This window comes from Diorhabda sublineata, chromosome 3, assembly GCF_026230105.1.
Source record: "Diorhabda sublineata isolate icDioSubl1.1 chromosome 3, icDioSubl1.1, whole genome shotgun sequence".
Classification (NCBI taxonomy): domain Eukaryota; kingdom Metazoa; phylum Arthropoda; class Insecta; order Coleoptera; family Chrysomelidae; genus Diorhabda; species Diorhabda sublineata.
This window is the reverse complement of record NC_079476.1, coordinates 4,488,632-4,503,762: the sequence shown is the minus strand read 5'-3', so window position 1 is coordinate 4,503,762 and position 15,131 is coordinate 4,488,632. Positions and strand designations below refer to the sequence as shown.

At 33.4% G+C, this 15,131-nt stretch overlaps 1 protein-coding gene across 4 annotated transcripts in view; it reads left to right on the top strand.

Moving 5' to 3' along the window:
* Positions 1-15,131, top strand: part of LOC130441391 (rap1 GTPase-activating protein 1) — a 990,184-nt gene that overhangs the window by 953,499 nt on the left and 21,554 nt on the right. For all 4 annotated transcript variants that reach the window (XM_056775057.1, XM_056775055.1, XM_056775056.1 and 1 more), the window contains 2 exons: positions 12,840-13,261; positions 13,320-13,598. In XM_056775057.1, the coding sequence (XP_056631035.1) occupies positions 12,840-13,261; positions 13,320-13,598 (701 nt within the window). The remainder of the gene's footprint in view (positions 1-12,839; positions 13,262-13,319; positions 13,599-15,131) is intronic.

Below are 15,131 nucleotides of genomic sequence, written 5' to 3'. Positions count from 1 at the left end.
AATCATTGTTAGCTCATGTATTCAAGTCGCAACAAGAACTCAAAGAAACCGCAATGACTAGAGTACAGAACATGCACAAGATGATTTAAGGAAACTAATCTTAACCAAACCAACAAGTCAAAAAGGCCAGCTACGGCCCACAAAGTAACTCCAACCCGATTTGCTAAAGAACTTGTTAATTGGACTGACGAACAATGCAGCTCCGTTCTTCTCTCAGACAAAAAAAAGAGTGTGCCGATAGAATTGGACGAGTCTACAGAAGACCAGTGTTGCAGAAAAGAAAAAAAGGCTTTTTGAGGAGGTTCCTGGATGATTTGGGTAAGCATGGAAACAAAAACCGAGTAGATTTTCATTGAAACAGGTGGTACAGCGTGGGGATTGTTAGGAACCGGAAATTTTAGGGGATCACGTCATTCCCTACGCCAGTTTTATCAGGGAAAAATTCATCCTATTGCAAAATAATACCCGTCTACATACGGCAGTATTTACAGGATGTCGAAATTGCTGCTATGAATTAGCCAGCGCGTAGCCCGGACTTAAATCCTATCGTGCATTCATGGGATGAACTTAAGAGAAAAGTTCGGGCTGGAAATCCTGTACCAGCCACGAAATCGGACCTCAGAATGTCGCTCACTCAAGAATGGGTTAGAATCGAACAAATAAATTATTATTTTGACGAATTTAAGCTTGAATTTTCTTTACTGTTGATTATAACCCATTTTCATTGTTTAAGATTCTGTTTCGTTTAACATTTTTTCTTTGCCAAGAAAATAACTCAATAATAACATAGACCACTCATTATAAAGTTAAGGCTAATGGGTTTGAGATGCTAGAATCGGAAAAAGAATGGTAGCTACAGATTTTTTGCTAGGCACTTTTGACCGCACAATAAACTTGACAGACATCATCTGAAAGATGGATCTGTAAGGAAAAATATGAAAATAATTTATGTGCTAATATCTGCTCGTTAGAACGACATTTATTGTGCGTAATCTTATGGTGTGCATTACTGTTAGTTTGGCCGTCTAGTGGTATCTCTATTCGTTACGATGCTTTTTACAGCAACGTTTTCTCCAGTACGATTAACAAAATATTTCATGAAATAACTTGTCGAGACCAATAAACTTTTGATTAATTTGTAAGAACTCCAAAAATAGTGAAAAAAACAGATTGTTGGTACTGAATCGAGTTATCGTTTTCAAAAGACGAAGTTGTAGCTTTACACGTGCAGATTTTATACTAACGCTCCAGAACATTGCAGCACCGCAGCTTGAATATCTAAAACTACGATTTTAATTTCAAACTTTGGTAATATTGTTTGGGCCAATTGATTTTTGTTTTACTTTGCCAACAATTTGATAAAAACCACCTTCTCTCTACAGTGTTGATTCAAACTCTATTTGATTATTCCCAGAACTGGTTGCAACGTTTAGAATTTAATTGTACATTGGGGAAAACCTATTTTCAGTCGAACACTATTGTAAATTATTCAATTATAATACTCGAAACTCTACAACTTAAACGGATGTTGTAATCCCCATTTAACCCAACCATGATCCGTTTCCTTCTACATCCACGGATTAAACTTAATCTATATTAAGTAGGCCTTATAAATATCTCATAATATCTGATCTGTCGTACGGTGACCTCATTAATTCTATTATCTTCTAACAACAATAGAGTGTATTAGAATAATAATAAACTTTTTGGATAGAGGCGTGGGAGAGAAACTTTGAGAAAAATATTAGCTGGCGCTTAGATCGCGCCAATATATCCTACATGTCTGCCTGCGCCTATCCCATTGTATCTCTGTGTGGATGTATAGTCCAGTCATTTTAGGATTTAGGCAAGAAAAAATCGTGAGACCCACCTATAAAGTCGTTTAAACTTGTTCATTTGACATTCTAAAACTCCTCTCAAAGCTCAAATATAATTCGATGTTAGCAACTTTAAAAATCGTGGATAAAAAGTAAAAAAAAATTGATTTTTTGCAAATAATTCGTTTCCTATGGGTTTTACGCTATTTGTATTTATTATTAATATTGTAGAATGTAGAGCATTAAATTCTCTACAACTTTTGTTTCGAAATTTTTTTCATACGGTGAATCGTTTCTGAGATACAGGGCAAAGCCCGCGCGGCTAGAATCCCGTTTGAAATCAACTGGTAGTTCCGATCAAAATAATAATAATTTGGATGCACTTGCAGCAGCATTTGAAGAAACAATTCACCGCATGAAAAAATTCTTGAAACAAAAGTTGTGCAGAATTTAATGCTCTATAATATTGATAATAAATACAAATAGCGTAAAACCCAGAGGAAACGAGTTATTTGGAAAAAAATGTGCAAAAAATCGATTTTTTTGACTTTTTACCCACATCAAATTATATGTGAGTTTTGAGAGGAGTTTTAGGATGTCAAATGAACAAGTTTAAACGACTTTATAGCTGGGTTTAACTTAAATGACTAGACTAGTATGCATTTATTGGTTTGGCTACGATATGTATCCATTGAAATAATTAATCTACAGTATATTTCTTGATGATATAAATTACTTCCAAATAATAATATTCATTACATATTTCATCATCATTATCGTATTAAAATCCAAATATAAGAGGTATTTCCTGAGTAATCTAAAATATTGTAGTGGGCGCTTCGTCACTCCATTTTAAGACGAAAAGTTCTTATAAATATGTATGATAAATCTTCTAGTTAATGAGATACAGGGGGTCGTGGTTTTATTATTTTATCAGAAGTAACAACACGTGTTAAACATAAAGGAAAAATACTACATTTCAGAGCATATGTTCAAAAGGTGCGTTCGTAGATACCAGATAAAATTACACCCTTGTATGATACAATTTTGGAAATCTCCCAAGTTCAAAATCGGGGTTATATAAATGAGCGATTTTAGATATTTCCACTCACAAATATCTAGAGGATTGTGTCTTGGTGACTTAGGGGGCCTCGTCTGATTCAATGGTCTATGAAATTTGATTTACGAAACTCGCTTACAATCACTGCACCGTCATGCAAGAACCGCATGAGCCTTCTAATAATAAGAGATACATCTTCCAAAAGAAATGGAATAGAATATTCGATGATGACAAGCCAAACATTGTGCTACAACTGGTCATTATGTAAATTCATAATACCATGTCTTGAAAAGTTTGCTTGCTGATATACAAATTCTTGAAAGTTTTAATGGCTCGAACATTCGTTTATGTATCCAAATACAGGTGGGCTAACGTAACTGATAAGACGATTAATTTGAGAGCTTTCCAATTCGACAGCCTCCTAGAAATTTTCAAAAACTCATAATTAGTAGCTACAAAAGCTAGCAGCATTTCCGGAGTCATGCTCTGCGAAAATGGTCCCAGATGTACCTGGCCTAACTTAGAGGTCGGCGTTATGCAATACAATACTTTTATTTGAAAGGACCAATGTATAAACTGAACTAGATTCTACTCTGGGTGAGATTGCGCCTTCGTTACCGACAGTTAACTATTGGATAATATAGTTTGAACGTTTTGCGAAGACCAGCATGACAGTGGTCGACCACCAAATGAGATAACGACTCCAAAAATGTTGGAGAAAATCCACAATGTGATACTGGATGATCGTTGACTGAAAGTGCGCGGGGTAGCAGACATAGTATACATTTCAAAAAGTGCGCTACATCGCATGTAAACTGAAAAATTGGATATAAGAAAGCAGTGCGCAAGATGGGTGCCACCTTTGCTCAAAATGGAACAAAAGCATCGCCGTTTCATAACCATGGATGAGACGTGAGTCCATCACTTCATACCCGAAACAAAGGAAGAATCAAAACAATAGACTGAAAAGATAGAACTGGTTCCAAAGAAGGCAAAAACCGTTCCATTAATAATTTTCATTGACTATCTTGAAAAAGGAAAAACGGTGAGTACTATGGGAACTTATTGCAACGTTTGAGATCAAGCAAAAACGGCCGCATTTGGCTAAGAAGAAAGTGTTTCATCATTACAGCAATTGCCAAAATTAATGTTTGAATTGTTACCTCATGCACCCTATTCGCTAGATTTAGCCCCCTCGGATTATTTTCTGTTCCCAGACTTGAAAAAATAGCTCGATGGTCAAAGATTTTCCAAAAATGAAGAGGTGATGTCGGTAGTTGATGGCTATTTTAAGGAGATTGCCGATTTTTATTATAAAAAGGGTATAGGACGTATTGAGCATCGCTGGAAAAAGTCTATGGAGCTAAAAGAAAGTTACGTTTTTTGTTTTATTTGTTTGGCCTAGTACTTCTAGGACCACATTCGTATTAGCGAAGTTTATAAGCAGACCATCACCTTTTCTCGTAAAACTATTTTGAAAACACTAACCCTTCAAGGTTCCCAAACATCATGTTTTGGAGTGTTGGTAGGATCAACTTCACTGACACAGTTAAACTATACAATTAGTATTCTTTTTCGACTGATAAAATTCTTGAATATAGAGCAAAAAAAACATTTATATTGCCATTTTAGAGAGACATGTAAAAATCATGACCCCTATACAACTTTTGGTGTTTCAATCTCCCAAATGTAAAATAAAACCCAGAAGAAATTGAGTTTATTCGTCTCTATTTCTATATTCCATCTAGGAACAAATCTTACAAAAAGGTAATGTAATCGTCCTGTACAAGGGCTGCCCTTTCGTGTAGTAAGGCACGTCTTTTCGATTGAATCGAATGCAATGAACTGTCCTGAAAATTGCTAAAACGGATAACGTCGCATGTTACTGTTTCCCTGACATGTAATAGGACTTTGGTTGCGGAAATTCATTTATTTGTTAAAAATAGATTGAATACGGTTGTTATCAAATTTTTATCAGTTTATAAGGTTGTCATTGACAATAGTATGAAGAGAAAATAGTACCTGAAACTGTACAAATTTCTAATAATACAAAGTACACTGTTAACTTTATTGGACAGATGGCTAGACAGTATATGACCTGGTGATTGTTCACGGCGTTGCCGTTGGCCAGTTCTGGTTAAAAATAAATTATTGAATTTTATACAAGGTAGCTATAAGTAAAAAACTTAGCTTTGGTAAGTTACCAAAAAATTTTGAAGAACCTAAAAGTGAAGACTTGCAGAATTGAAACACATTCTGCGAACGTTGCAAAGCAAGGAAGGTATAAATGACAAACGTACAGTTGGATTCAAATTCACTTGCAACAAATTTACTCAAAAAACTGCCGAGTTTATGACATATACTAACCTCTACCTTTTTATATTTCTTCAAATGTTTAATAAACTGAGATTAAAAAAAAAACGTTATGAATAAGTTTCTCAACGACCGAAATTCGTACATTATTTGCATTTATAATAAAAAAAACTATGGAGTATGTTTCTGTTTTTATGAGTGAGAGAGTAATAAAATGATAAAGCATTCGTAATCCATAGGCACTTTAAATATAATGAATATATCAGGTGTGCACTTATATTTTCATCTAATTAACCTAACTATAACTTTTCAATAGCTGAAGGTAAAAAATTGAAAAATGAAATTTTTTCTAAATGTTTCGATTCTAAATACTCGCCAGTATAAGTAGAGCTACTTCCATAATTTCCCTTCTTCTTTAATCTTATGATTAACTGCCTTTTTCCAATTTTGAGGTTCTAAAAACAACTCACTTTAGAAGAGTCATTTTTTTGGAACATCTTTTATCTGATCCCTTACCAGCTCAAGAGTTTAACTCGTAATATTTTTTGAATCTTTTTGAATTGTTATATCTCAGAAACGGTGGCTCGTATGAAAAAAAGTATTAATACCATTTTTGTATTTTATGGTCTTCAATTTTCGTCTAAGGTATTTTCATGATAAAACTTACTATAAACGCGAAAAACTCACTTTTTTGACCTTTGACCTTGGAAAACCTAACCAAATTTTATTTTCAATTGTATTTTAAACAATTTTACTGATTTTCAGCTCGATGGAAATTTATATAGCTTCACACTTATTTTTTGGTCTAATTTGACCGGACTATTAGTTTTTGTAAATATGTTTGTCCCAATTTTGATCTTAACCTATGACTGAGGTTCGTGAAGTGCTACGTTTGGTCGGTGCTTCTTTACGGCATGGTAGGCTGGACATTAAAGACAACTGCGATTGAAAAACGAGGAAATTCTTAGACACATCGACAAACAACAAACATCAGGCAGTTTACAGGACTACACGATATACAATCCTTAATACAAACTACAAGAAATAAAGAATCGATCCATTAGTGGATAAGCATTGAAATAAGAAGAAATATGTTTAAATTCAGTGTCCAATTTTTCATCCAACTCGATTACTTGAAGAACAAATCTAGTTGTAAATTGTATATATAAGTTTTCCGCTTTAAAATGTAAACAAACATCTATATAAGAAGGGCAAACTTAAATACGTTAACCAATAATTTAACCAATTTTCACTTGTTGAATATGACTATTATCAGATTTCTTTCCCCATCGAACTTTGATCGGATTTTCGTAGCGTCGCGTCGGAAACTTGTTAAGAATCCCTAAAGGCGAAGTTCACACAAAAATAAGCACTTCCTTTGAATATGTACAGACGTGGATCGAGGACAGTTTGTAACAACAATTACTCCAGCAATTGGATAAACAATTATTCAATTAATTATATGATTCGATTTTTATACAATAAATTTTTAGTTCAATCTCTTAATTCGTAAATGAAAAAATTGATTTTCCAACTAAATCAGTTAAATCAACAGAAAAATCAATTCTTACTGGGATTTTGGAAGAATTGATAAAACAAAAAAAACTATTTGAAAACCTTTATTTATACAAGTGGTAAAAATTTAGGTGCTCTCTAATGTGTCCAAAAAAAACAGAGTTTGTGGTCTTGGTCAAATTTCCCTTAGTTTATCGGCTTCTGCGCTGAAATAATTATTGGAATGGGAGCCGCACCAGAAAAATATGAAGCATCAAGTACTACTTTAAGCCTTTACTGAAATCTTTACTATATATATAACCATTTTTCAAAAATTATTAAAAAATAATTTTTTTGAAACAGAAGAGACCTAAAATCAAGAAGATTCTGAAGCACAAATATATCAAAAGGTCTAAGAAATAATAAATTTAACCCTTTTACTTTTATAGACAAAATTCACAATATTCAAAAAAATACCCTGAACAACTTGAATAGATTTAACACATTCACTCACTATGTCGAGAATTTCTTCACTAAACTAAGTTATGCTTCGGAACTCACTTAGAGTTGCAGCAAATTCAGCCGAAAAATTCCAAGTCCAAGAAAGATGCCACGATTATCACAGTCAAAACGTCCACGGAGAGCCAGTTTTTTCTATAATAATATTTGGTGATCCACCTGCCGTCTTTACAAAATCTTTTCGTATATACTTCTTTTTCTTTCTAACATAGATCTTTCTGATCATGTCCATACAAGGAATTTCTCAGCTTCACTTTACTGGAAAAAAAATAATTTCTCAAGATATTTGGTTAAGTCAGTTTCTCCCGAATATTTCTAATATCGAATCAAACCATATAATTGGAACCTCCTATGAAGTTGATATCAATCTAAACCAAATCTAAATATTTGCGTGAATAGAAATTATGGTTAACATCATAAATTGCTTCTATTATTTCATCATTGTTTATATTGGAAGCATTCGGATAGTGGCGGACTAATGCTAAAGCGGGCAACATTGTAATTTCGGCCCTATTTTTCATTCATGACACAATTTACGTTTGATAGTTAGTCTTCAAAGCAGATAGTATGAAGTTCGATTTAATCGGATTCCAAAAACAAAATTTAAATTAGAAATACGTTTGACATTATTTCATAAATTAAATTTAGAATTACAATGTTGTCTAGATATTTCGATTGATTTACCACTTTACTACACTCGTTCTTTAAAAAATGGGATTAATGTGGGCCCGCAAAGGGGTGCATTTTGAATATGAATCTTCTACCAGAATTTGACATGCTTTTTACATTTTGAAGAAACTGTCGGTAACTGAACTTTCGGTGGATCATTGTATACGTTGGAAGCAGTTTTTGAAACCTACAGTACCTAGTACAGTACCTAGAACAATATAGAGTAAACAATTTGCAATAGGGAAATATTAACAACGAAACTTTTTTTTTTTCATTTCACTTCTTTTAAATATTTCGAAGTAATAAATTTATATTGAATGATTGCCTTCTGACAATAAATCTATCAAACATTCTTTCGTAGAAAAAAGAATAATTTTGATTGTTCCACAGCTCCTTAAATATCATCTTGATGTTCAAACAGACTGATAATACATTGTACCACTCATATGAATCTGCTAAAATGAACATTTTAATTGCATTCTTCTTCTTCTTTTAATAGGACCAGGTCCTGTTCAATCCTGTACGTTTGGCCCTCTTCTTGGATCTTCTCGAGAAGCTAAACTCCAGCTCTCGTACCACCTCTTTGGTGGTCTGCCTACAGGTCTGCGTGTGTTCGGTCTCTGAGTTTTAGCCCACGTTGCCCATCTGTTTTCCGGCATTATTTCTACGTGATCCCTCCAGAATCTTTTTCGTGCCTTGATCACATTCTGTACGCCCAATTGCATTCTAAATATAAAATTCAAGATATTATACAAAAATGCAATTTAAAAATGGTCAATATAGATTCAAGTATACTCTATCAGCTTGATTTCTAAATTTTGTCGAAGGCTTAGTATATTGGATATTTGTCCTCTACAATATGAAGTTTTTACAAACAGAGTCACGAGATTCACGAGATTAAAAATTTAGATTAGACATTCACGTTATTTGTACCTTTCATCATGCCGGTTGTTAGTCGCGATTTTCTCAAATTATTTCATGTTGTTGCAATTTTTAGTAATGTTTACTACTTCCATTCTTTTCATTATTACAAGAATGAGAACCCAATTGTTCATATATTGAAATGCGTCTCAAACCTAGAAACTGGAAAGTGTCAAATTATCATCTATGAATTACAATTTTCAGTTGGTATTTTCTATCTTATGAGCATCTTATAATTCCATCCTGTGTCTACTTCTGGTGCCCATTTATAGACATGTCATAAATTTAGTGGTAGATTTTCATGTATTCTGCTCAAGTGTCGTTTAAGTAGTCTTCCCTGTGATCTACATCCTTCTGGGCTGTTAATTTTTCTGTTCTTTTCACTTTGCTATTTAATATCTTCATTCCGTATTCTGTCGTGAAAAATTTCGCCTTGTCTATTTCTTAGTATTTTTATTTTCACATCGTCTGTAGTGTCCTACTCGTATCTGGTCTGCGTATTTATTGATAGCTCTTATAGTCGTTTTCTATATCTTAATTTCAATTTGGGTTTTGTTCTTCCAAACCAATACTTTCAAGCATCCCAAAATTTGAGCCGCTTTCATTGTTTCTCTGTTCCATGGCTCGTTATATCCCCTTCCAGATATTTAAAACAATTAACTTGTAACATAATTATTAAGTCGATTTCCAACTTACATCGTATCGGTTTTTTGGTCTTCTTGATGTTGATGAGCATGTTTTGCTTTGGTGTTAAAGAAATATAGTAGCCTTTGAAGATTAACGATGAGGAAGAATATATTTCCCCTTCTGTTTGGAGCGAAGTTTCTATTATTCTGTCCATTTTCAAATTAAATATGAAAGATCTCCTGGTCTAATTCCTGTGTTTACATTTATATCCGCTGTTGTTGTATGTTCCACTCTGATTTGTCTTCTGCACTGGATATTATTATCTCGTATTAGGTTGATAAGTCTATGATTTAGTGCCTTTTCTCTCAATATTTATAAGACATCATTTAATTTGACTCTGTCATGTATTGAGTGAAAAATCACCCAAACTCTATTATTGTACTTATATTGTTATTCAGTTCAAATTGTTCCAAAGAACTAAACTGCTCGTAAAGTCGCGATAAAAAGCTATTCACTCGAAACCTAACCCACCGTGAAAACGCATTATATTGGACTAACCACAGTGAAGTTCAGTTGTTTTAGACCGCCTTCGACTGGTCGAATTTATAGAACGCTGGTTAGAAAAGTAAAATGTTTTACTAGCTTATATTATGTAATTGAATTTTGTTGCTTTTAATTTCTTGAGAGCTCTGCAGCACTGCAGCACTTTTGTACTGTACGTCCCTGATACAATTCAAATTTTAATGATTTCATATTCAAGTTCGCATGTTTCAACTACGAAATCAATAATTAATGAGATCTTCACGAATGCGCAAAATAATAAATCTGCTTGTAATAAGTGAAAGCTATCTATCATTAATAAGTTTAATGATACACTTAACCAACTGTTTTGCTTATGTACAAAGATGACATATCGTATAATAAATCATATTATTCAAGCTATGTTTTCCCTAAAAACACACTGTTGAACTAACGGTGTGTTTTTAGTTTGATTTCAATAAATTTGCTATTAAAACACAACCTTATTCTATTTATAACGATAAAAAATATGTTTTTCATGGAATCGTTTCCGATTTTATTCAAGTATAACATTTTTTTGTTTAAGAAACCCCTATGAAAACTTGTAGAGAAAAGAGTCTGTTATTTGAAAATAGCAGACAACAACTGTATTAAATGAAACTATATTTATTTGGCTTCACACATAATTAATAAAAATTATCATTTTATATGATCAGATATTTGTTTCAATTCAACCAACTGGTAGAACCTCGCGTTTGGTAATTTGGAGTTGTAGAAAACTTACCTATAAACTAAACAAAAACAATTTCTAGAAAAATATCTCTCTTACTACAAACATCAACGATAAAAATCTAACTTTGACTAAAAAAACTTCCTATTATGGTAACGCACACATTGTATCCAATCCACTTTTGGTCCTTTCTTATCGTAGAAACTTCGCCCACATGTCGCACAATCTTTTTCTTTATCTTCTGAATTGCAACTCTCTGAATTGTCAAAGACTTTGACGTCTTCTTCTTCTTCTTCAGTCGACTCTTCACTGTCATCAATTTTTATATTATTGAGTGCTGTTATATCATTAAGTTTCTACTTGTTTTGTTTAACACAAGTTGTATGTTAATTTAAATGCAATGGAACTTTTCTGTGCTGTTTAGCTTTCTACCGAGATGTCTCTAAATCATTTTTATATAAGGAGAAGATGACAGTTGGACAGCTTTTTGAGAGCCTCTGCCTTTACCCGGAAAATTGTTCCTCGGGCTACTGTCGAATTCGTCTTTGACGGCTTAGCAACTTGGGATGTGGAGGGTACGTCATATTGCAAATTGGAAGTTGGAGTAGAAAATATAGGAAAATTATTTTTATCAGCACTAGTAATATTGGCCTTTAGCTTATGGCAAAATCTTGAAATTTGAAATATATTCCGGTTAACAGGCTAGGTACCAACTGTTTTAAATCCATTGACAACGTTACTGATCGTGGTTGCGCGTTCATATGTCTCATTAATAAGTTGGATTCAGCACTGCCAGGATGTGAACGTATCCAAGATTCGATGGCTTGGGTGTAATGGATCAGGGGAATACGAAACTGTTACCAAGTTTCCAACTGAAGCTTCTTATTCCAGCTTATCACTCAATCGCTTTCGTTTAAATATTATCATTGGCCTAATCAATTAACCAACTGCACTTACTCAGGCGACCAATGTGGTGTGATCTTTTAACTCTGGGTAATGCTCCAGCTGGTTTTTCTCTTGGGATATACAACTTTTTGAGGCTTCTTTTGCACTTTTCGGAATCCGTTCTCATCAACATTAAATATTTTGTAAGCATTCAAATTGTTAGTGTCAACTATCAGAAAAGTTTTGAATGCTTTCCCTTTTAAATGCATTCGCTCGATTTAAAGAAGTTTCCTCAGGTTGTCGAATGCTAATCTTAATATAATAATACCAGGCCTTCTTAGCCATTTTCCTTGTTCTATTGAAGTTGTGTTTCAGTCCATTTTTCTCTTCATTTTGGTAAACAAGTCTATTTATTTAACAACTATGATAGTTAACCCAAACATGTGTTCGACCAAAAATAATATGGTCTTCCTTTATTAATTTCAACACGTTCTTCTGTATAACTTTTATCTAAATGTCTTTTTAATGTTGCTAAAGAAATCTTGTTCAATCGTGTTCACTCGTTTAAACCAATATCTGAATTGTTATAATCATATATCAAACAGGAAAAACCGACCATTCTTGCAAACTGTTTACTCGCATAAAATAACGAATTTGACTTTAACATAACCTATCTAAGCCGGCTGGTAATTATCATCAGTCAATTTTTAATTAATAACGAATCTCAATTAGAAAGTCAAATATAGACCTTTGTCTTAATTACACTACTTGCAAAAAACACCAAAATTTGCATTAAAAACAATGAAATTAGATTGTCGTTAATGACAACTGCCGCGCGGTTTTATGAGAAATTCAAAATGGCCGATGTGTAGTGAAGTTACTTGATTGTCATTTGGTGTTGCCAATAGTAAAATCAAAAAACTACTAAACTGTTATTTGATGGTGGTCCAACTTAACGAATGGTCCAATATATCAAACCTTTCGCTAAGAAACGCTAAAGAACGCAGGGATAGACTTAATTAGCATTTCAAATAAATAGAAATTCGCGATGCTGTAGAGTGGTGTTCGAAATGATACTTGTTGACACAAGACATACATTGATCAATCTAACGAGTATTACCAACCCAGAATTTAAGAAAAAGTAGATACTAAAAACGCCATATGAAATTCTCTTCCTACTTCTGTTTTTCATGGATTGAGCATAAAAATTGCTCTATTTTCATAGCTCTATTGTTGGTTAGAATTATGAGTATATCACAATTAATGATTGTTAATTTTGTTTCAGGAACATTCTTCCCTTATCGGTCACGATGAAAACCAAGGTCCAGTACTACTTTCTATTAAAACCGAAAACGTAGCAAACCAGGAACATACCAGAATCCTCTTGAGAATTCGTAACGGCACCATGCACGAGATAGTACCCTCTTCATGTCTAGGTTCATCACCTTCTCCAGCCAAAATGGCAAAACTTCTTAACGAACAATTGAATGTTGAAAATTTTGTACCTGTTCTTCACCCCAAAGCCTCTCAACTCATAGCTAACTACGACGAGCACGTATTAGTGACGAATTTTAAATTCGGTGTACTTTTCCAACAATTTGGTCAAACTGACGAAGAAGAATTATTTTGTAATAACGTTACCACGCCAGCGTTTGACGATTTCCTGTCTCTTCTGGGACAGAGAATACAGTTGAAGGATCACAAAGGGTAATCAGATTCGCCATTCAAACTGGATTCTGAGATTTAATATTTTTTTATTTTATAGATATCGAGGTGGTCTCGACATCCAAAATGGTCATACTGGAGATACGGCAGTGTATGAGGTATTCAAAGAACGAGAAATCATGTTTCACGTATCGACTCTTTTACCATTCACCGAGAACGATCCACAGCAATTGCAGAGGAAACGACATATCGGAAACGATATTGTGGCGATTGTTTTTCAAGAGGAAAATACACCGTTCACTCCCGATATGATTGCATCACATTTTTTGCATACCTTTATTGTAGTACAAGTTATAGACCCCAATTCGTCGAACACTAGGTAAGTTCTTCTTAATGTTTGGTCAGAAACTCAAAATGTTATTAGAAGATATCGGCACATCAAAATTTTATGCCACGCGGCTTCTAGAAACGGTCGAACTTTTTTCTCTTTCACCATTTTGTCATAAAATAAAACGATGAATTATTCCAATAAAAACAAAATGAAAAGGTAAACGAAAACTTGAATTAACCTTCTTCTAAATACTGCATTTTACGTGTAATGAATATATTCCCATGATTATGGACATTTCTGAAAAAAATTACTTCTGCTTTATCATACTTTATTCAAGAAAGTACAATTTTAAATATTACAAAACATACTCCACAATCTTCACCAACTAGATTCAAATTTATATTATCAATTGAAACCGGATATTGGTACGTGGACGCAGTTAGTGACGCAGTAGTGTACTCATACGAATCCAGGTGCCTCAGAAATAAATTCACTGGCAAAGAGAAACACTCCTCGAAGCAGAAATATTCTTCAATAGACCCAGGGGAAACTGACGCCAAACTTAAAGATTACAGTAAGGAAACAAGGAAAGCGAAAAGGTCGAACTTTGGTTTACCAATGACACCACCTGCACTCTTTGAGCAATCAGACCATAGTAAACGAAGGCTAAGGATGAGCAGATATGCAGATCTCAAAAAAAAATCTAATGAAACCTATACATAAGAGGCCGGAGCGTTTATAACGAAAAACAAAGAAATTGATTATTAAATAGTTTCGACTGTACATATCTGTGCAGGAACAGATATGGGATCTCCATCACTGTAAAAGAAAGGGGGCAGGATATTCAATTTATTATATAATATACAGGGTGACCCACGACTAGTTAAAACTATTTGAATTTCTAAGTTTGGGTGTACGACCACACTTGATTCTCTGAAAATTTACAGAAAACTTTTAATATCTTGATAACGGTAAGGTTTAGGTATAGAAAAGTATACATGAATCTGCCTTATTTTTTGCCCCCGAATGCATTAAAATAGAAAAAAACGGGTGGTTCTAGTTGAAAAAATTAGGAAATTTGATATTTATGAAATTAAACTTTGAACACTTTTTATACACACCCTGTATTAGATGAAAAAATTTTCAACATAGGTTCAAATACGCCTGACCTTGCTATCAACAACCGAATAGAAACCATTTTTATATCTTTAAGGTTATACTCGTAAAAAAATAATTTATAAGGGTCTGCAAAACAGTCAAATTTTTTACAAAAAAATTAATAACTCAAAAAGTATGCCTTTTTCGAAAAAAGTATACTGAAATTTTACGGAGATTTCAAAAATGTATTAATATACAGGGTGTTCTATTTAAAATAACAAAGTTACAGTCGACTTCCGGTAGAACCGACCATCTTTGAAAATATTTTAGTTAAAAATATCGTATCCGTAAACGTATTTTGCCATATACAGATAGTTTTAACTCGACATGGGACACCCAGTATAACAATGAACTAAAGGGAAACTTCAAAAATATTTATTTATGTATTTAGATGGGGAAGTAACAGTATGCCGTTTCAGAAAG